The sequence below is a fragment of the Plectropomus leopardus genome, chromosome 9 (genome assembly GCF_008729295.1).
Source record: "Plectropomus leopardus isolate mb chromosome 9, YSFRI_Pleo_2.0, whole genome shotgun sequence".
Classification (NCBI taxonomy): domain Eukaryota; kingdom Metazoa; phylum Chordata; class Actinopteri; order Perciformes; family Serranidae; genus Plectropomus; species Plectropomus leopardus.
Genome location: NC_056471.1, coordinates 29,337,732 through 29,360,580, shown reverse-complemented (window position 1 = coordinate 29,360,580; position 22,849 = coordinate 29,337,732). Strand labels below are relative to the sequence as shown.

The 22,849-nt window shown below is 37.9% G+C and overlaps 1 protein-coding gene across 1 annotated transcript in view; it reads left to right on the top strand.

Moving 5' to 3' along the window:
* fstl5 (follistatin-like 5) overlaps positions 1-22,849 on the top strand; it is a 276,477-nt gene that overhangs the window by 70,761 nt on the left and 182,867 nt on the right. Inside the window, exon 4 of the mRNA XM_042492899.1 lies at positions 3,531-3,779. Coding sequence (XP_042348833.1) covers positions 3,531-3,779 — 249 coding nt within the window. The remainder of the gene's footprint in view (positions 1-3,530; positions 3,780-22,849) is intronic.

The window sequence follows — 22,849 nt, the reverse complement described above, 5'->3', positions numbered from 1 at the left end:
AACCTGGAAAGTCATGTAATTTCACGCACAAATTTTTCAGGCCTGAAAAATTAATGGAATTAGTAAAAATAAATTGAAAGTTCTGGAAAAATCATTGAAATGTTGTGTATAATACATTAAATTACAGTTCTATAACATAATGGTGAATTAAAAAAAACAAAAAACAGCCTAAAATGTTTAAAGAAAATGCCAGCCTGATGGTTTGGAAGACATGCTTTCTTTAAAAACTGTTAGCAATTTTTTCGTCTTTTTTATAAAAACAAACTTAATGATATTTTATTTTTAAAAAAGACGATATTTCTTTTTTCTTTTCTTCATTTTTGGAGATTTTTTTTAAAGAAAATGTTTAAATGTTTAAAAGGTAATTTTTTTCTTTTTTAACATTTTTTTTTATGCTTAGTTTTTGTGATTTCTTTTTATAATTGTTTTGGCCATTTTTATAGAAAACTTTTTACTTTTTCCCCCTTTTTTCAAAATGGTTTCGGTGTCTTTTGTGGAATACTTAAACTTTTGGGGCATTTTTTTTCTTACATTTTGGAAGGCATATTTTCTAAGAAAAACCTACTCCATTTATCAGCTAGTAACTTTAACATTTTACAAATTTCTGACCGCCCTTGAACTGATTATGTGGGAGGCCAGAATTACAACTGAATAGAATTTGATTCTTACACATTTGAACAACACTGGCCAAGTAAGCCAAGAAAAAAATGTGGTCCTTGAAAAATCATGGAAAAGATTTGAAAATATGTCCATGAAAATGTCTAAGAACCCTGTATTTCTAAAGAACTGCTGCTGAAACACCACACAAGTTGCAATGTTGGTTCTGTTATTACCTTTTTTACTCTGTTGCTCCACTAATCCCCATAGGGAAATTCTCCTTTTCGTGCCTTTTCCACAAATTGGTCTGAGTTCAGGGTGCACCCAAGAAGCAGGCAGGGGAAAAGGGTCTTGCTCAAGGACACATTTCACACATTTCACTTCGCCTTTCTTTTCATTTCAAACCGTCGGCTCTGGATCAAATGAATACTCAATGATGTGTAAGCCTTCGTTATTGTAAGGGTCATTTTGGATGAAAAAGTATTGGTTCCTGCAAAACCTGAACCGTTCCCTCCCCTTTTGTCATTCACTGTGGAGTGTTATTTCACACCATGACACCCCTGCAGCATGCTGGAGGTCATAAATGACGAGGTAAACTGTGGGACCCACCGGCCACTGTAAACATCCTCTTTGACACATATTTATGACCCTGCGTCACAAGGTGATTTGATGTGAGCTGTGAGTTCAATCGAATTTTTTTTTTTGTGTAAAAAAGTCAATTCTATGCAAACTATTTTTTAAAAGATCTTTTAGATGTGCAACTTCTGAGATTTACATGGGGACCCCTTAGGGGGCCCCAACCCAATGGTTATGAAGCGATGCCCTGTGCTATAGCTCATTAAATGAATAGTTCACCTGTTTTATTTAGAGTGTTCTCGTCTATCTGGGTCAAATTTATGTTTTTCTTTTTCTTTATTGCTCATGGAGCTTACCATATAATTGACATTTGCTTATTTACTTTGTTAATATAAAGTAATGAAATGGACAGCTTTGCTGTTTACTCCATTTTATTGACTGTTGCTAAATACCGTGCAGACGTGGGACATTATGTGAGGAGGGCAGCTTCAACCACAGGTTCTCTCCTTGTGCACCTTTGTTTTCACCAGCCATCATGACTGTTTCGCGTTGTTTGAGTAAACTACAGGTAGCCTGCTGCATGTCACCGGCTTGTTTCTGGCAGGTTGTCGTAAGTGTTCATGATCGGCACTGAGAGGACATTACTGTTTTTCTCGTTACTATTTCAGTGACTCAAAAAAAACTCTGTGAGCAGACCATTTGATAACTATAAGAGAATTATATAAACAATATTTGTATAGGAATGATTCTGCCACATTTAAGCCTTTTCCACAATACTATATATACTGTGTATATACTATATATACTGTATGTATACACATACACACACAAAGACCCTGCCCCCCAGCTGTCGTTGTTGCACTGCATTACTGTGTGGCTGTTTTCTTTTTAAATGATAATATTCATAAAACAGCATACTTTATAGAATGAATTCAGTCTTTTATTTAACCAGTTGATTCACCAATGTCACCTTGTACCTATCACTTTACACTTTATTGTAGAGCTGGATGGCCATCTTTGACCTTTCAGAGGCTCAGTCGCTGATATTTATTCATTTACAAAGCATTACTGGGTAAACTACATTCATACATTTGCATTTTGATTGAGCAGAGATCTGACTGTAGCTATAGTCTGCGATCTCATCTTTAGTTTTATTGTCTGTTCCTTGTGCACGGACGGAGCTGGGAGAGAAAGCTTTTATGTGCTTTGCTCCCCTCACTTTGAATAGGCTCCAAAAGGATTTAAATCTAAGTGAACTCTTTGCCTGATTTTAAGGCTCTCATAAATACAAGGCTGAAAGAATTGGTTGGTACTTGTCAATGCTTGTAGGTATTTTAATATTTTCAGATGTTTACCGCATATCTTTTTTGTTTTTATTGTGGTTATTGTCTGTAACTTTTCACTGTCTTGGCCAGGTCTCTCTTGGTCTCTCTCTTTGATCTCATCGGGACGTACCTGTTTAAAAACCTAGAGGATATTGTGCTACTAATTTTTTAATGTTTTATGGATCAAACAATTGATTAGGAACATACTAAAATTAATGTATAGATAATTCAAATAATTGTTAGTTGCAGCCACAGGTGATGTTTGTCTTTTTGAGAAAAGTTTGAGCAGTGCACACATCCAAAAGTAATAAAAAATAGGTGCTGGACCAAGCAATAACATTCCCCATTGTTTGAGGAAGGGCTAATGCCCAAAACGTCACACTTGACAGTGTAACAACAGAGAATGTTTAAATGTTTATGATGTTTCTTTCTGTTTTTTGTTTTGTTTTGATGTACACTTCCATTAAGTCTTGCTGTAGCACTTGTCAGAAGTTTAAAGAGCATTCTCCTCATCACAGACTGATTAAAATAGCCCTTAAAATGGCAAGCGATTGAACTAGATATGGAGAAGGTTTGCTGATGGAATGGAAGAGCCGTACGTGATCACATAGACTGAGCACATTCGTCTCTGATAGTAAATTTAAAGTAATTTGAATAAGATTTACTGGCATTGATATGACATCTTTGTAGTCTTGCCTCTGCACATTCAGTAAGATGTTTTGCTTTGCATTGCATTTTCAGATTGGGTTGAACCGAACAGGCTTTTTTAATCACTCCCACTGTGGGTGCCTTAGAGTGGACTCGACTTGCATAATTTATGGATTTGACTGACATTTTGTGAGTTTAGAAAAACACTGTCCAGTATTGATGGGGGATTCCCTGAGGGCGAAGGCGACTGAAACAGCTCAAATGAGATCCGACCTGTAACAAGAGCTTTAACCCAGACTTTCCATCTGTTCTGGCAGAATCAAATCTAGATCACCTGTTGCGGTCAGACAAAAACGCAGCTTTCTTTTTTCTTTGTGTGTGCAGGTTTTATGGGACACAATGGCTATCCAAGTCCATGTGAACACAAGTACTGTGGCTTGGGGCGTCACTGTGTGGCCAACCATGAGACTGGCCAAGGGGAGTGTCAGTGCTTGGATCACTGCAAACCGCACTATAAACCTGTGTGTGGTTCTGATGGGAAGCTGTACCAGAACCATTGTGAGCTCCACCGGGCCTCCTGTCTCAGAGGACACAGGATTACCATCATGCACAGCGAGGAGTGCTTCTACAAAGGTAAGTGCTCGTGTGACCTCTCTCTAAAGGTGAATGTGTGTGGTCCAGTGGATAGTCTGCCCCGCAGAGGATGTTTTTCTGTAGACCAACCTGGAAGCTAATGTTGCCTGGGTTCCCTCATCAAAAAGCCTATGGGATATTTCCATTTTTGGAAATGCAGTCACCAGAAGTAAAAAGCTAATGTTAGGCTTAAATGAAATACACTACCATTGTGTCGCCACAGCTACGAGGCTGAAAAAGCCGTGTTTGGTGCAGCTGGGCATGATAACATTCTGTTTTTTAGCAACTTGTTAGCAACTGCCTTTCTCAAGACACAAAAAGTTCACAAGTAGAGTATTTAATGATGTATTTTCTGTTGTAGAACAAAACCCATAAGTCCCTTCAGTTTATGTAAACCAAAGACGTCATTCAAAACTCATTAAAAAGGCCATTGACTTTGAGACAAACTGAATGTTCCTGCGGGCCCTAAAAATGTCTTAAAAAGCATTGAATTCATTAATATAAAAATGAGGCCTTAATTGGGATTAAAATGTCCTCACTAGTTGTTCATAAGAATGCTCAGACATGGCAAGCACTATTGTGATATCATTTTTTTTTATTTTGCAGTTTAAAATCTCAAAATAGATGATAACTTCTATTTATTTTTAAAATTTTTCTAAATCAAAATCACAAAGAAAACTCACCAACAAAAGCCAGGTATTTCCCAGTTTTAGTTTTTTCGCTGGACTGCAGTGTTTTATGTTACAAACATTTGGGCAAAATTGGCCCGACCTAAAGTTAAAGAAAAAAAAAAGTTTTAGTTTTCATTTTGGTTACTGTAAAACTGGTCTTAAATTATATTTGTGGGGACAATTAAAAAAAACTCCTAAAAAGTCTTAATCTACCTTGCCTTAAGCTGCAGGAAGCCTGGCTGAAATGCCATGATTGACAGATTTCCAGGTTTTTGGACTCATTACTGGGGTTCTTTATACCGTACGTTTTTCTCCGTTCCCTTTGCAATGCATGTAAGGTCCTGTAGACCCTTTTCGCTATGAAAGGCACTAAAAATGCTTAAAAACATAATTTGATGCACAAAGTATGTACGTTTAAAGAACGTTTCTGCTACATTGACAACTTGTAAGGTCACCTACAAACTATTCGCCATTGAAGGTGGTTTATTTTTACTGGAATGGAGGAAAATGACCTGCAGAACCTACTGTAAGTCAGGGATACTTTGATCCAAACACATGCAGTTTCACTTTAGGTACCTCCATGGGACACAACTGCTCAGCCCTGGGCAGTGTTAGTGCCATGTCTGACCCACTGAGCCGTGCATGACTGCATCTAGGTTACTTATGACCTAAAGGAATTGGGAAATGAAAGAGTTTTTCACACAGAGGAAGAATAATAACTGAAACATGTTTGAGTGCAAGATTTAAGCAAGGTGGGAAATTACCACCAGCCGAATGTTCACAGTTTACTCCAACGGCATCTTTGGCAGCCAACCAACCACCATTAGGAAGTACCCTCCTAATCTTCTGCTACTTGCTTTGCAAAATAGTGAACATCTCCAACAACCCAATGAGGATAATGATAATCTCGCCCTCCAACAGTGAAAAGAGTAAACAAAGAAAATGATTGCTGTGTTGTATTTTGGAGAGTTTGTCAATTTAACCAAAATATGGGACTGGCTCTGAACTTTAGCAGCTTTTGTTGGCTTTACTTCGGGGTCTGTGGACTTCAAGGCATAGACTGCCATTTTGGTGAAATACGACTCTCATATCTGTACGTTAAAAAAACTACAGCCAGTGAGGGGTTATCTTAGCTTAGCATAAAGACTGGAAACAGGGGAGAACAGCTAGCCTGGCTAAGTCTGAAGGTGATAACACTGCTGACCAGCATCCCTAATTGCTTAATAATAATTATAATAATTAAGTTGTTGCCAGGCAACCAATGAGGACTCCAGGAAGTTGCTGTCAGTATCCAAGAAATGGTCTGAAACATAACCCACTGTGAACCAACAAATTCTCATTTTACCCTCATATTTTGTACAGATTGAATATATGATATATAACATGTTAATTTATAAAGAGAGAATATCATAATGACTTTTATGCACAGTCTTATAAATAGTTATAGAATAATGCTTTTATGATTTTGGTATATATATTAATGCATTTTTTGTAAGTATTAGTGTAAAAGTAAGTACTATATATATGTAAAAGTAAGTACATATATATATATGTATATGTGTATATATATATATATATATATATATGTATTATTATATATTTTAATGTTTATAAATATCAGATTTTATATATATATAATGAGTATATTTATTTATTTACTTTAAAAAAGTACACATCTATAATTGCTTGCATATTTATATTTGATAATATATTTGTCCAAGTTTCGTCATTTGGGATGGTGTTTATAAATCTTCTTTTTATTCAAACTGTACAAAAATCTAATAAACGTAATTGGGAAAGAAAACATGTTCATTTATGAGATTTTAGAGGTGTTGATAGGTACATACTGTTATCTTAGCAGAGGTATCACCCTTCTAATCAAACCTTTTCCCCAGAAAGCAAATGAGCGTATTTCCCAAAATGTTGAATTACTCCTTCAATGAGACAGCAGTCTTGAAAAAAAAAAAACCGGATAGCTCATCTCATCCCACTAACAACCTGTAGTTCTTGCTGGTAAAGCTGTACTCCATAAAAGGGGATCCACTCAAGCGTCTGCATTTTCATCTTGTCGTAGTGAAAAATAATGATGTTGGTGAATCCATGTGGGAGTATTATACAGAGAAAAACATGAAAAGCAGCATCGTCATTACCAGGGTATCTCTAATGTTCTCTGCAAAACAATTACCAGCCTGAAGTAGACGCATGTTGTACTGCAAATCTAGGTACTTAATGTCACCAGAGTACATCAAATAACATAAGAGCACATAGCGGTGTAAAAGAACATCTTAGACATAATGTAGCCAGCACAAAAGACAATGCAGAACATACAAAAACCAATGAAATGAAATATCGACAAGTACTGCAGTCTACTGCGTTGCATACAAATGCAACATAAAAAAGAAAAGATACAATCGGAAAGCAGTCATATAGCTCTTTGTGAAACGCTCAGCTCTGTTTAGAGGCAGAAGCAGGTGGTAGTGCTGTAGCGTTCATATTTCCCTGGAGAAGGTTGACTGCTCTCTACCATTGATTGTATAAACACACCAATTATTCTTAGTCCCTGGAAACAAGGCTACTCTCCCTTCTGTAAAGCTAGACATCAGTGAAGTAAGAGCTCTTGCCACTGTGCACCTCCTGTTCTGTTCAGGGCAAAGGGGAATAGCTGCAAACTGCTTGCAGACAGCATATTCATAATATTCATGAGTGATTGACTGAGTCTGTGCATTGATTCAGCTTAGCTCACTTGTTAACTTTGAAAAGCAACTTCATACAACTGGGAGCGGCTTTGGATCTATACAGTGTTGCTGTTGAAACTCTCTGCGGTCCTCCTTACAGAGGGTTTTGGGGGCAACATCCTCAGATTGTCAAGCCAAAACAAAAACAAACAGCATATCCGTCTCACCAACAGTGCATTCTTCTACTTCTGAAACGTTCAATTTAGAGATGAACAAAGCCTCACTGCAGGAAAGGAGAAATACGTGTTTACAGCTATTCCTTACGCTATACGAGAGTCAACATACAAGCTGTCTTAAAAACAGCAGCCTCAAGACTTGGCATAAATTAAGAGCAACCTGTGTAGAAACAGCGCAGGTAGGCCAACGTTAACAATCAAAGCAGCTGTTTCATCCAAATCACAGAATGAGGCGTTGAGATCGGCGACACATGCCTGCTGGGCGACGGTTCGAATCAACCTCACATGTGCCCTTTCCTATCAGACTACTCTACACCCAATCAGCATCTATCCGCAATGCAGAGTGGGATATTTGACCAATGTCAGGCGATCAATATCAGATCAACAGGAGCCAAAAGAAGGAATAAAAAAAACACCCAACACAAACCCCCTTTTTTTCTCTCATCTCTTCCCTTGCTCAGTCCAGACGTTTCTTCTTTTTACTGAGACTGATATGTAATCAATTTCTCATTGGACGAGTGCTCCAGGGAGAGGACACGGGAACCTGTTGGAGCGATTAGAAATCTCTGCTAGAGGCATTGTTTTCTTTCTAAGCACTTTAAAATATTTTAAAAAATAAAACCTGTAAATTATAAACATGTTGTTTACGGTTTTAAATCTTCACACGGGAAAACAGAGGGATTGCCTAAATGTTACACAGCCGCAGAGGTTTTGCTCTTTATTGCAACTACAAAAGGCACCGTGGCAATCAGAGGAAATGGATAATTGAGCAAATGTAATAGAGCTCGCAACCAAATCTAGATGTAATTATGATTCAGGGGTTATTAGTGGGTAAAATGGAATGTGCCCTCAATGGCATGTTAAATGTGTCACTTGATTATTTGTCCTCCAGGTAATGGGTTCAATTTACCTAGCACTATGGAGATATATACTCATTATCACAGCATAATAATGAATTCCCCTCAATTCAGTATTAGTTATCATCAGCGAGCAGGTTATATTTGGGTCCCATTTGTGCCTCTGCCTGTTAGTCAGTGTTAGTTACCAGGATATCTGCTTAACAGATTTTAATTATTATTAGTAGAAAGTCAGGACACGGGCCAAGAAGCAGTGATTACTTTGTAGCCACGTTAGCAACTGGCTGACGGGAGGCAATGTCAGTCGATCCATTGATCAGTCCACTACTTTTGTTCAGACTCAAATATCTCAACAACTAATACATGTATTGACATGAAATTTTGTTCAGACACTCATACTCTGGAGAGGAGGAAGCCCACTGAGTTTGGTAATCACATATTTTGTAATTCATTAAGGCTTGAATGCACCAGTTTTTTTCTGATATGCTTGTTTTAGTCATAAATATTAACCAATATTTATTTTTTTCCACCACTACAGTCCTTGGAGCTGTGCTGTGTTTATACCTGTTCAGAGATGGACAGTTTTCCTGAAAAAGTCATTTTTGCATACAAACAATATGCAAATTGCAGCTCTGTCCTGATGCATCTGTTTGATTAATACAGCACATATGTTTGGGGTAGAATGCGTTACATTTGCACCTCAACAACAGGTGCAAAAGTCTCAGTACATTTAGCCCTCAGTTATTGCCACAGGAACAGCATGGAAAGCTTGTCATTACAGCAGCATAAGGTCTTCCCCTTGTCCCGTATATTAAACTGGTTGTAATCTATGACCATAGGCTGTTAAATTCAGAACACAATGCCATAAATGAACTGTCAGTGCCAGATGGATGACACGCTGGTTCCACTAATGCTCTGCTGACTGCCACAAATTGGCTCATACTTTCCTTGTTGTTAGATATACAGAAGCTAACGAAATGGCGATCCGCTGGTCGCACATGGTCTATTTCCATCATTTATCAGCCACTTTTACGCCACATCGCAATCAGTGGTCAACCCTGCTTTTAATTATGGCTGTGCAGGTCATTTTTTTAGACTTATATATGTTCAGCAAATCTACAGTCCTCTACCACACCACTGCTGATTGAATACAAACATCTTCTAGTGCAAATATTCTGAAAACACTGTATTAATGATGTGCCAAGACACATTTTACAAGCACAAGTATGTTTATATAGTTACATATTCAAATTTAACTTGGGGAATGTATCATTGGCAGATTGTACATTGGCAGTTCAGGTGACGACTGTTTTTCCCCATGCCCATATTAAGGCTATTGTAACAAACTTACAATCAGAGCTAAGATGTTATTAAAAGAAATCTATAAAATGTGCACCCTACTGTGCATTTAGGAATGTTTCTGGTGGATCGGTTTGTCTGTGCGCTGAGACCCAAGAATTAACACTTCCTACTCATTAGTACTTCACTGCACTCCATAAAAGCAGTAAACATCATGGATATGATTTGGATTGTGATAGGAGAGGTGAAATAATAATTATAAATGGAGCATGATGCTGTGATGTTGTTGGACTAAGTACAGACAGATAGACTTTGGACTTTGAATGGACGACAGTTGTTTTGTCAGTGAACCTTGTGCGTTGCAATTTAGTCAGTTTTTTTTTTATTGTATACCTTTGTTAAATGTTGCTGTTGTTCCTAACTTCATATGAGCACAGAAAAACTCTGCTAGCCGCTAGGCTAGTTAATGCCATGTAAAATATCAAAGGCCTCTGAGAATAACATTAGCGTGCTGTATATGTGGGGGAAGCATGTCTCTCTAAAGAAAACTGTTGTGTCTGTTAACCTTATGAGTTATCATGAAGCCCAATTTTTGTGTTGAATTTTGCCTATATTAAGACATATTTTATGTGTCCTTCATGTGTTTTGAATCAACCAAACTTTACAGCACTTTTCAGAAACTCAACATAGTGGCATAAAAAACCACCCCAACAAATAGTGTTTTGGAGTTGTAATTACAGAGCGACACTTTCACATCTCTGCATGAGTATAAATGCTCACAAAGGCATAGGCCACTTGCGCAGGTTAACTATTTAACAGTCGTTACTCTAAGAAATCCAAAACCCAGATAAAATGGGTAACTACACATTTAGATTGAGAGGTCAGTGTTTAAAATGCTTAAATTCCAAAAAGCAGAGCGTACTGACATATATCAGAGTACTGTGACGTAACTCCCCACAACCCTTCCTGCTACTTCCATGATTGGATGATATAAAAATGGAAACAGTCACCCAGCCCTATAGAACATGTATGAAGATGCTCTTTTAAGAGTGAAGTGATCGACCGTAGAATATAACGTTGCTGTACCACTGGTTCATTCTACAGCAGGGGTATTATACCATAATCTGCTGTATTGAAATGTCTCAGGGATGTCTTAATGAGACCACATATCACCAGAAGGCAAGTTGAGGCCATCTCATGATCACTGAAAAGATTCTGCTTCATATTAATTTGATAGACAGACAATTAGTCCCCTGGGCAAGCTTAAACTTAGAGCTGTGGAAATGATTGCTTTTGAACTGACACCATATGCAAAGGAGCTGAGCAGTTATTGGTTCTGGTCCCAGCTGGATGGGTGTATGTTGGAAATGGACAGGCCCTGTCAGCCATACCTTCTCTGTGGCTCATATCAGCTATGGAAGACAGGATAAGAAATGACAGCCATGTGTTGACTGAAGCTTCTCATTAGCACTGGGGAGAGCATATGACCCACCGTTTACCCCTCACACTGCATGGCAACTTAGTCAGGATCGGATCTGATTGAAAATTAAGTGGTGCACAAAAGCCTGTCCAATCTGCGGAGGGAAATGTGTGCATGAAGGCGAGCAATCTCTGCAGCAGACAATTGCCACGAGCGGAGACAATCAGGGCTAAGGTTGCGGCACATCAAGCAAGTGGTTTCAGTGCATTCAGCACATCCAATTATCTGGGAGATCATACATTTAGAAAACCTTCAGACATTTGGCTCCCAATAAACCTTCTGTGCCAGTGCTTCTCAATTTTTTATTTACTATTCACCGTTTGGATGCACTGCATCATTTACTTTACTCTTGCATCATGATGTTGGGGAACATAGATCAACTCTTTACACAAGCTTTGTTTCAACATCGGGATGAGCTGGCGGTGTTAGATTACATCATACCTGGATGAAGTGAAATAGCCTGCAGACTTCATGTTGTTACATAAAACATTGATTTGGACATTTTAGCAATACCAAATCCCAAACTGCATATCTCAAAGGAAGAACACACATAAACACATTGTAATGCAGAGTTTGAAGAATCACCTACACTGCATTCAGGTAATTTTTGGTATAGACCTTGCCTTTTTATTACTGTGAAGGTAAAAATACTGTATATCAAAATACAATCAAACACTATAGATAAAGAGTTAATGAGTCTTTTAGATGGCTAAATGGCCAAAATGTAAAACATGTAAAGTTAGGATTGTGCCTTTAACAGGATGTATCGTCCATTTAGATACACCTGATGGGATGTGTAGGGCAATAGTGTGGACCTTTTAATTACAGTTACGGTTTCAATCAGGGATGGCTTGCTACATTTAAATTACTGCCAAAATGTGATTGAGTAATATCTCATTACCTAGAATAGCACTTTCACTTTAATAATTACATTGCCATTGCCGCTACTTGACTACCTTTACTATACATATGATCTCACCTGCATCCCTGCTCTTTCTGTCTCTATGCCTTCGGTCAGAGCCTCCAGTATAAGGCAGGCATTCACTCTAGGGTTGCTGTATATTAACTATTGTGCTGGTTATTGTCTCGATTAATAAATTAATCTTTAAAGCCCATTACAGCTTCCTCTTAATGCAAGTTGACATCTTTAAATTATTTTGTTAGCAGACTGACATACCAAAAAGATACTTACAATAGTTTTCTATCATTGAGTCTAGAGAAAAACTGCTAATCTCTACATTAAGAGGCAAAAACAAATTAAAAAAATAACCCCCCCTTTTATTTCCAGAACACTAGAAAAAGTTGTACTTGTGCAGTTGCAGTCTTACTTAAATGTGCATGGCATTCTTGAGGTTTTCCAATCCAGGTTTAAATCAAATACTGAATCTGTACTTTGAGTTTTTAATGATTTGTTTTTTTGCTATTCTTATCCTGTTAGACCTCACAGCTGCATTTGACACACTAGACCATGGTATCCTCATCTTTCGCCTGGAGCATTGTGTAGGTATCACCGGTATTGTTTTGGAGTGGTTTTGGTCTTACTTGTCTGATAGAAGTTTCTCTGTTAGGCTGAGTGAATATCAGTCATCTTTTGCATCTCTCTCTCTCACAGAGTCCCCCTAGGTTCAATTCTTGGGCTTAACCTCTTTTCTGTTAATCTGCTCCCCTTAGGGGCAATTACAGAACAATATGGCATCTCTTTCCATTTTTATGCCGATGACTCCCAAATCTACCTACCCCTGAAACCAAATGACCCAAACTGTCTAAAGGACATCAAGGCTTGGATGGCTCTAAATTTCTACACTCTGTCTGTCTGTCTGTCTGTCTGTCTATTCTTGTTTAACATATGGTAGAAATAATTTGTGCATTAAATGGCAAATAGCAAACACGTTTGTAACAACACATACTGTAGCTGTGACATTAAAGGATAAATAAATATGTATGTTTGCTAAAAACGTAGGTGAAGATTTGCAGCTAAACCATCAGGAGTGTGGAAGCTGCAGTGATGTGATCTCATGGAAAGAGAGAGTGGGAGAGGGGGAGAGGAGGTGAGTTAACTCTTTTATGAGTGAGAATCTACTAAGACAGAAATCATGTCTGATTTTGCATAATCATTGAGAGGGAAAAATCAATAGAGGTTTGACATTGATGGGGGCATGACCCTGACATTCAGTCAGTCAGTCACTGGGTTTAATGTATAATGCATTTTGTGTCGTGTAACTAAAATAGATGTTGGGGGGGAGGATAGTGGTTTGTATATGATTGTGGTTATCAAGTGGGTTTTGTTCATATATGTATGTATTTAATGATAAGATAATGGTGAGATGGTGTGTACAGTGTGTGACTAAGAACAACTTTTTGAGTTTTTTTCCATCCTAGTGTGCTGTTGTTATGTTCCTACTGTACAGCACAGTTACAGTTTATATTTTGCATCAACAAGGCACATATGCCACCCAATGAACATCTGTAATTAGACTGTGTCTATAAAAGAAGAACTAGTTGAACTACAGTGCTTTTGTTGTTGTTGGCTGCCTTTCTGGCATCTCAGTAGAGCGAACTCTTTGTGGACGAGTCCCCCGAGCTCTGCCAAGAAAAACATGCTCATGAAGCATCATAGCTACCGGCCCTCTAGAGACCCTCTACCTTAGCGATTAGTCTGTGCCTTTCCCCACCGGAGGCATTCCAGTGAGATCAGCCTGTTTACAGTAAAGGGACAGAACCTCCTGTGTGTTCCTGCTTTCTTTTAATGATTCTGTGGCGCCATTAATGCTGCGACCTCTGTACGAGACCTGGCATTGTCATCGACAGCAGCGCCAAAGAACAAGCTCCTCATTAAAATCTAGACCTGTGGATCATTAAGTTTGCAAGGGCGTCCAAACCATTGTCAGCTGCAGGGTCTTGGTGCCGGTCGACACTGAGGTTTAACTCGGTCCCAAGTGAAAGAGTTTTTTTTTTTAACAGTAGGGGACATTGTGAATGTCCAGAAATGCATTCATTGCATAGTTTGTGTTTTGCATTTGTATCCTACCTCAGAAATAAAAAGAGACTTTTAATTTGAGATAGAAAAGAAGAGAAAATGCAGTATTTTGTATTTTTTTTGTTTGAAATAATTAATTTTTTTTTTTAAATATTTTTTAATATTTTAAAAATATTTTTCAGTCATACTTTTTCTATAATCTCATTTTGTATATAAAAGACATGTAAAAAAATCAGATCGTGAACCCAGTATTGTGAATCATATCGAATCGTGAGTTGAGTGAATCGTTACATCTCTACAATGCATGAGTTGATGTTGCTAAACCTCACATATTGAATGTCAATAGGACAGTTTAACTGTTACATTTGATTTTATAGTTTCTCTTGCATGACATGTGCTTTAGTGATGATTGCATCTTCAAATGCTTACCGTGTCATGAAAGTTAACTTTGCCTTGGTTCCCTTGTCAAAAACTTAGTGGACTTTTTCGTTTGAATTTTGGATCATTGTAGAATATAAGATCAAACAAACATTTATGATATTACACGTTTTGTTTAGCAAGATAATCTTCACAAATGAACGCCACTTTTATGATTTTTTAAGCATAAATGCAATAGCCAGAAGTACAAAGCTGATTTAGGCCATAAACTAATTTCACTACGGTCGGATGACTTCAATATGGCCACCACGAGGGTGTAAAGTCGTATTCAGGATGACAATGTTCTGTAGTCTCAATTATTAACCATCAGTTGTGAACCATCTTTTTTAAGACACATAAAGACCTCAAATTTACAAGTGGGGTAGTTACTGACATATTTTTTGTCATAGAACAAAAAGTGAAAGTCAGGGCAGGAGTTTGAATCACTTAACGTAAAGGCAGATCGCCCTCAGTGCTCTAATATGTCAAAATGACAGATGACCTTCAGATTTTTCCATCAATAAAAAAAAAAAAAAGATTGAAAAATTATGGGATATTATTTGGTTAACTACCAACATTTTAGAAAAAGTAGACACAATTATTTAGCTAAGTGACATCCCTCTGTTATAATATCATTTATCTTGGCAATACACAATTATTTTCATCTGACACATTATTGTGCATTGCGGCTATACTATATAGTGTCTGCAAAGTCTTGGCTGTGGCAACTGGCTAAATGCTCCTGTTGAATTTTGCAGCACTCAGAGCAGAGGAGATTAATGTTCCAGTTCAATCTATCCAGATTATGTGCTCATCTTCTGTATCAGATCAGTTGATGCAGGATCAGATTGGGTTTTTTTGTAACAAAGTAGAGCCACACATACACAAGCACAACAGAGGCTGTGAGACTATTCTTGGTGTGTGTAAACTGGCACCATAAAAAACAAGCTCATATGATATCACATTTTTTGGGGTGTTTTGTTTCTCTGAAAACACATATTTTGTGACAGCAGCCTTATCACAGTCAAGAGAAAGACAAAATAAGGGCAAAGAAGCCATTACCTTAGTGATAAAGTTGCGAAGAGAGCAACATATCCTCAGCCTTGAAAATCCCCGGCTTGCATAAACTCATTGCCGTCATTTTGCCATTTTTAGTGGTCAGTAGGAGAATTAATGTTTGACACAATGCAGAGAATAGAGAAATACAAGGCCAGGTCCATGGCATAAAATTTAAAAGAAGGCAATGAAATTACTTTTTGGAACAGGAATGAATAGTGCCCGTGCAAATCACTCTGCCATATTTTAATAGGAGACTTTGAAAAGGTCTATTGTCTGGAGCAATGCCACTGAGCATTCAGGTGTCTCTTTCTGGTGGATACATTGATGTTTAAAAAAAAGAAAACCTTATCATTGAGAACAAACTTTGAATGATTGAATAAAGCTTTTCATAATCAATGCTGTGGCATTATGATGTAAAAAAAGATGTCTGCCTTTTTTCATTGATTTTTTCCCTCCTTTTTTCTCTGACATCTTCTAATGACAGTGATATCACTGAATACATGGCACCGTTAGCCTCCCTTATTATAGCTGAATGAAGACAGATGCAGTAGAAAAACAGTGTAGATGTATGACATAGCTGTAGGGAGTGGTGCTAGCCAATTTGTTGAAAACTGATATGGTCAGGGAAATTTCAGAGCACAATGGTCTCATCACTCTTTGTGTCTCAACATGCAGAAATAGCTCTTCTCGTGCTGTAGTCTGAACGGATGCACTGGGGGAAGAAAGAGAACAACCAATAATAATACACATGGAATTAGGTACAGATATTGAAAATACGATGAGGGTGAAATGGTATTTAAGGGTGAACTAAAATTCCTTACCTGTACAAGTTTGAAAATCTTTAATCTCATTGTTTTTTTTAAGTACAGACACTTACTGTATATTTCACACTTGTGCTGCATGACAAAATGTTTCCAGTTTTCCACCCAGGCCTCCACAGTCACTTGTAGCACTTAGATGTATTTGTCTTGCTTGTGTTATTGATCAAAAGGCAAGATTACTGAAACCTGCAATCATGGGCTGAGCTGCACAAGATATATGGGGATCTACTGTACAGTGGGGCTTCAAAGGGAATACGAGGGGCGAAAAGTCACTGCAGATGACGAGGACAGTTAATATTTACTGAAGGACACAGCCTGGAGCCGCTATCCCCCTGTGCTGTATGACAAGGATGAGCAGCTATAGTGGTCTAATTTTAAAGGCTGTGGGTTCAGTTTGTTTATTCACAGCCCTGACTCCTGTCAGAGTGACAAAACACCGAACCCCCAACATGTCAACAGAATTAGCTGGTAAGTCATCGGTTATAGGTTCATACGGCAGCTCCTGTCATAAGTGGGCTTTGTTACAAGCTTATGCTTTTAGTGGCAGAAGTAAATTACAGCTTCCCAGTTGCTCACCTTGTTTATGTTGGAGGACCGTTTTCCAGGGATGCACAATATATATAAGGCTGATAAATTATCACACGATAATGGGAAGTTTAAAATGAATATAGCTTAACCTGATAATGAAATCAAGGCTGATGAAAAGCGCCAATAATAAAAAGCCGGACTGCTTTCAGTGACTTTGATAGCATCTACACACCCTGATACAGTAGGTGGCAGTGCGAGCCACCAGTAAACATCGAGAAGAAGAACAAGTGCATCAAGCTGACTAGCTAAACATGTTGCCATCGTGGATGGCCTTTTACAATGTCAGAGGAAGCACGAGCTAACCATGCTTGGCCAGTATCTAATTTTTCATACCCTCATGCCTTACTGAAATTTCACTGGGATTAACGGTATATGACAGTATGAGAGTGCACCCAACCCCACACCCCCGAGCGAGTTTGCTACTTTCTGTAAGCTCTAAGTTTAAAGTCATGTAACATATCCCTTCACCACTTAGCATTGCTGTGTCTTTCAGCTCAGCTTCCTGTACCACCAGGAGAGACAAGAGACTGAGCTCTGGTGGTGTGTGCTGTGCACCACATACAATAAGTTAAATAGAAAGAGGAGCGCCTGTATTTATGACAGTATTGAAAATCATACCGTCTGGATTTCTACATGCCCTGGTATACCGTTATACTCTTATACTGCCCAAGTCTAGAGCTAATACAGCAGCAGCAGCAGCTCACATCCAACATTGATCCTTTAAAAGGTTCCCAACAAACTCACACCAGAAAGTCTCGACTCTGACGTTAAACCCATTAATAACTGTTAGGGGGCACTAGTCGTGTGATGCTGCAGTTAGCCCTGTCACTGTGTGTGCAGGCAGGTGAACTCTCACCAACTGTATTGGGCATAGTGCTCACGCTTGCAGCAGAAGTCTCCTAGTATCCCTGTGAGGAGGGGAAAGGGGCTGTACTTTAGGGATTATACTTTCCATATCATGCATCCCTACTGTTTCCCAAAAGCATATTAAATTCACCCATCCAAATATAAAAGCAAAGCCCTCCGCCAAAATTCAAAGCAGAGTTGGCACCTGCTGTCACTCCAGAACTGATTGACAGGTCCTCTAATACTGGGTGCCACATTAGTTGTTTGGTGGTTCGCACTGTCAGCTCACAGCCAGAAGGACCTGAATTTGAACCCGACACAGTTGGGTTGGGCTCTGTGGAATCTGAATGTTCTTCAAGTGTTTGTGTAAGTCTCTTCCCACGGTACAAACATTTGCAGCTCGGGTAAATTGGAATCTCATTATATTTGTTTCTCAACTAAATACGTTCTCAGAGAGACATTAGAGAGCCATGAATTAACTGCTGCCTCTTCAGAAAGGTTAAGAGCATCTCAAGAAGCATGGACACCTAAATAATAGATGTTTTTATTTTTCAAATTCTAATAATTTCATCACGGCCACAGATGTTCCCTGATGAAAAAGGACACGAGATCATTTGTAGGTAATTTAAAAACAACCTTGTTGCCCTGTTTTGCACTGGGTTATTTCCAGGTTGGGGGCGGAGGGTGATTCATGCAATCTCTATTGTGACGCCAAGATGTAGAATAAAATCATGACATTTCTATTAAAAAAAAAAACACACAGTTGTTTCTGTAAAGCTGCACGATATGTTTCAGCATCAACATTGCGTTGTGTGCATGTGCAAAGGTGTTTTGCTAAAATTTTTTGCTGCTTGATACAAAAGAAAAACTTGCATGGTTTTCATTTTCCATGGCTAATGTCACCTGCCAAGCCTTTCCGTTTAAGACAGGTTATGTGAAAGCGGGCCGGCAAGAGACAGACACAGTAAAGGGCATGCTCTTCTGAGGCTACAGTAGTCAGCAAAAAGCGTTGAGATAAGATCACATTCCAGTTAGGGGTGGACAATATATCATATATATAAGATGTATCTCTGCTTGTTTCACATAGGTGTCTTAGAAGACAATATTGCCTATATTTTTAGGTCATTTTTTTAAGCCACCGCCATGAGACTTTTGAGCTTTTCACCAGAAGCTTTAAGTTGACTGTAAAAACACCAACACTTCAGGTCAGAGACAAGCCTGCTTCAAAAATAAAAAAGTGCAAGTGGTTCCACTTTCATTCATTTAATTATAAAAAATATTTATTTTAGACAATATTTTATTGTACACTACTATAACAGTACTTTATTACATGACAGAAGCTACTCCTCTTAACTTTATTGTAACTGTAGTTAATTTAAAAAAAAAAGTTTGAGTAGTCTACATAAGTTCCAAAGAGAATTTAAAATATAGAGATAAATATCATTTATCATGACATTGCCTAAAAATACAGGGAGATTACTTTAAGCCATATTACCCCACCCTAGTGCCAGTTTAACAACTGTTAAAAGGACGCGGATTCGTGTTCACTGTGCAGAAGAAATAAAGCCTCTGTTTAATGCAGCATTATCACGGCATCTTCCAACCATGCGTCACTGCAGAGTTGCTGGATTATAAAAGCAAGTAACTGGCTATGAGACAGACTAAATAAGTTAACCTAAAGACACCGGGGGTCTTCCAGCTGTGGTTAGGAACCGCAAAGTTCAAAAGGTAATGCAACACAAATGTTAATCTACAAGACAAGTCGGTCTGATAAAAAACTAAAGTACGCCCCACTAGTTGTCATCCACAACCTAAAAGTAAGCGAGAAACAGGAGAGAGCAATACAAGAAAGCTTCATTATTTTAGAGAAAGCAACAAGCATTATTAATGTGACACATTAGATCATTGATTTTTGCCTGAATTGATCGACATTCAACTTCCTAATTTCTCCTTCCTCCTTCTCAGAAAAGCGTCCAGGATAAAAAGTCATTTTTCAGCTTTTGTTATATTATTTTTTTTATTTTTTATGCAGATGCATTCCTTTACAAAATCTCACTAATAATTCAAGAATAAGCATTTACAAACAGAGCTATTAAGGTCTTGTTGAAGTTCGTGTAATCACAGACAAAAACAAAAAATAGATATGTTTTTATTACATGACAGGAACTTTATATATATATATATTATATATATATATATATATGGTAATATTAACCGTAAAAGCAATGATCTGCAGCATAGCCATCATGATGATGTCTGCACAGCATCATGATGAAGAGATGTGTAGGACTCTGGACATCGGCGGTGTCATGCTATACTTTAATTTGATCCATAGTTGTCAGCATTCCCTCCCCTTGAATCTCAGAAACACGATTGCTGCCAGCAGTTTTTCTAACCTGATTTTAATCTCATCTTGCTTAAATGCTTCTCTTCTTGATCTTTTGTTTTCAGTGTTCATATATTTTGTTTTTTTTATCTATTGTGTGTATGTAGTTTATTTTTTCCCCCTGCAAATGGAGATCTTATGGAGAAGTGTTGATTTGATGATAGTTTGATAACACGTGCATGAATTGTTCTGGGAGTTTCCACCCTGGAAACTTAGCAACTATCACTTTGAGGCTTGTTTTTAAATTGTGTTTAATTGCAACATCTACTTCAAACAACACCCAGACTGATGAAATCACACTATGTTAAAAGCCACTTACATTACCCACATAATATTGTATGCAGCAAGTTTGATGCTCCCTTGCACAGTGTGATTATTAGAAGAGTTTCTTATATTTATCTTCTGTTGATTCTTTGCAGAGTTTGTTACAGTCTCTCTTTGTGTCTGTGAGCTTTGCAGCATTATCAGTTCTTATGTTCTTGTATTCTTCTAAAACTTGTTGGGGTTGTGTTCACAGCAGTCACAGCTTTACATGAAGTATATTCGTTAATATCATGAAAAACTAACAGAAAAGAAAAAGCAGCTGTTTACATTTTACTTTATTGATCCAAAAAATATAAGGTGGGGCTCCATAGGCTGGGGATGAATGCACACCGTGTTATCAATGTTATTATACAGTTTTGATTAAATTTGTCCTAGTACCTGCATCTTTCTGTGTGTATCTTTAAATAAGTATGTAACAGGGTGCTTTTTTAGCAAAGATGGAACCCTTGAGGATATTCCCACAAAAAGACTTCTAATTTATTCAGTGCGCATTTATGGGTTGTGTGCCTCCCCATCTTTTATTATCCGCATGTGTTCCTTAGTAGTACTCAGTCTAGGCACCTGGGGCTTGGTTTACCCTATTTATAAGAACAATTAGCACCAGCTGCTTTGCACTCCACTAAAAAAAATATTCTTTGGGCAATTGTGCTTTGCTTTATTGTGTGTGAGATATTAGAAGTTTAATTTAGTTTGTTGAAAGGCTTTTATCACATGCATGACTCAGAGGATTCAAATTCAAAAAATCACATACTTAACAAAAGATCATCTAATCTGTACTCCAGTACCACATTTTTAGCCTCATAGAGCACAAAAGAAAGTCCCAGACAAGCTCTATGAATAAACTGGCCCAAGGTCCAGGACTGTGCAAAAGGTCCAAGCCAAATGTTCTCAGCAGGTACTGTAAATTCATCAAAAAACTGAGCCTACAAGACAGAAACAAACATGTTGTGAGTGGAGTGGTGCCGTTTTTATTGAAAGAACTGAATCAATTAAAGCATTAATCATTAGGGTTAAACTAAAAAATAAATATACTGTATTTTTTCCCGACCAAAACACTATGTTTAACTGCAGTCAAGCGATGTTTTCAAAGATAACCACAAGCAAATCATAAATATTACATAAAAACTTGTGCTGTATTGATTTGGCGGACAACAAGCTTAGCTTTGATATTAAAACATGAACATGTTCCTTCGGAAAGAAATGTTTGAATTAAATATTTTTGACCTACAGTATACCTCATACTGCCAGAGGAGAATCTGGAATCTTTGATTATTTTTCATGATACATTTCACCTTCATCCTACACCTACAGAAACAGCAAATCTATTTATAAGTTGAATCTAATTGGTTCTGTTAAGAGTATTTTTGTTGAGAGCAAGCTGATATAGACAACGCCCAAAACCCTGCAGGTTTTTAAGCTTAAAGACAAGGAAGTGGTGTCTTTGATAGATGGGTTTATTTATAGCGAGCTCAGCTTCAAAGCATCCTATATTCATTTGCATGTTCATTATGTGCCTAAAATGGCCAATTATTCCATCAGAGACGTGTGCAGAGGACTGGGCCACAGATCCCAAACAATCATATGACAAATTAGCCAATTAAACATGTTTGATGTTCCTCCCCCCTGCAGCGCAGAATAAGAGGTTGCACTGCAGAATCCTTTCATTGATGTACACAAGAGGAATTTGTGACAAAGATGAGTCGCTACACCCGTTAAAGCAAAACTCAAAGGGAGAAAGTTTAGGACTAAATATATTAAGTGCAGTTGGGTAATTATTTCTTATCCAGCAACTTTTTGTGACACAGTTGAACAGTTTCAAAGAGTCACTGCTTGGACTACAGATTTCACTTATCCACTGGAGTAACTGGGGGTTGAATGCTTTTCTAGAGGAGACCTTCTTAGTAGTTGTTGACTTTTACAACTTTTCTGTAAAATTACTTGAATTAAGAATTTATTTAGCTCACAGTTTGTTCTGTCCTCTAAAACTTTCCAAAAGGTTTATTTAAAACCCTTAAAAACTCTTTGAACTCTCGATGAATTGGCCAATTGAATTCTGTTGCAAGTGTGTTTACTTTGAGTGAATAGGCTCCAAAAAAAAAACAGTTTTGCAGTCTGCACAAGATGGCTTTCCATTAAAGAATTGGTTAAAAGCCCTCTTCCTGTGCAAGCCATTATCCTGAAATTTTTCATTTTATCGCTGTTCTCTGCCTTCCCTCTCTCGTTTGTTTCCACCCACTTCCTCCATCCTGGATATCAAGCCTTTGAACAATTTGGTGAAATAAAAGTGAACAATAGCTGCCAACATTGCTTCAAGCATTGTGTTTTGTGAGTAAGACACAGATACAGAGATGGAGAGAAGAGGAGAGTGAGGGGGGAGTTTAACTGGGTTGCAGCGTTGTGGGCGTTTTCTAATATCAAAGTGTTGACTTCATTC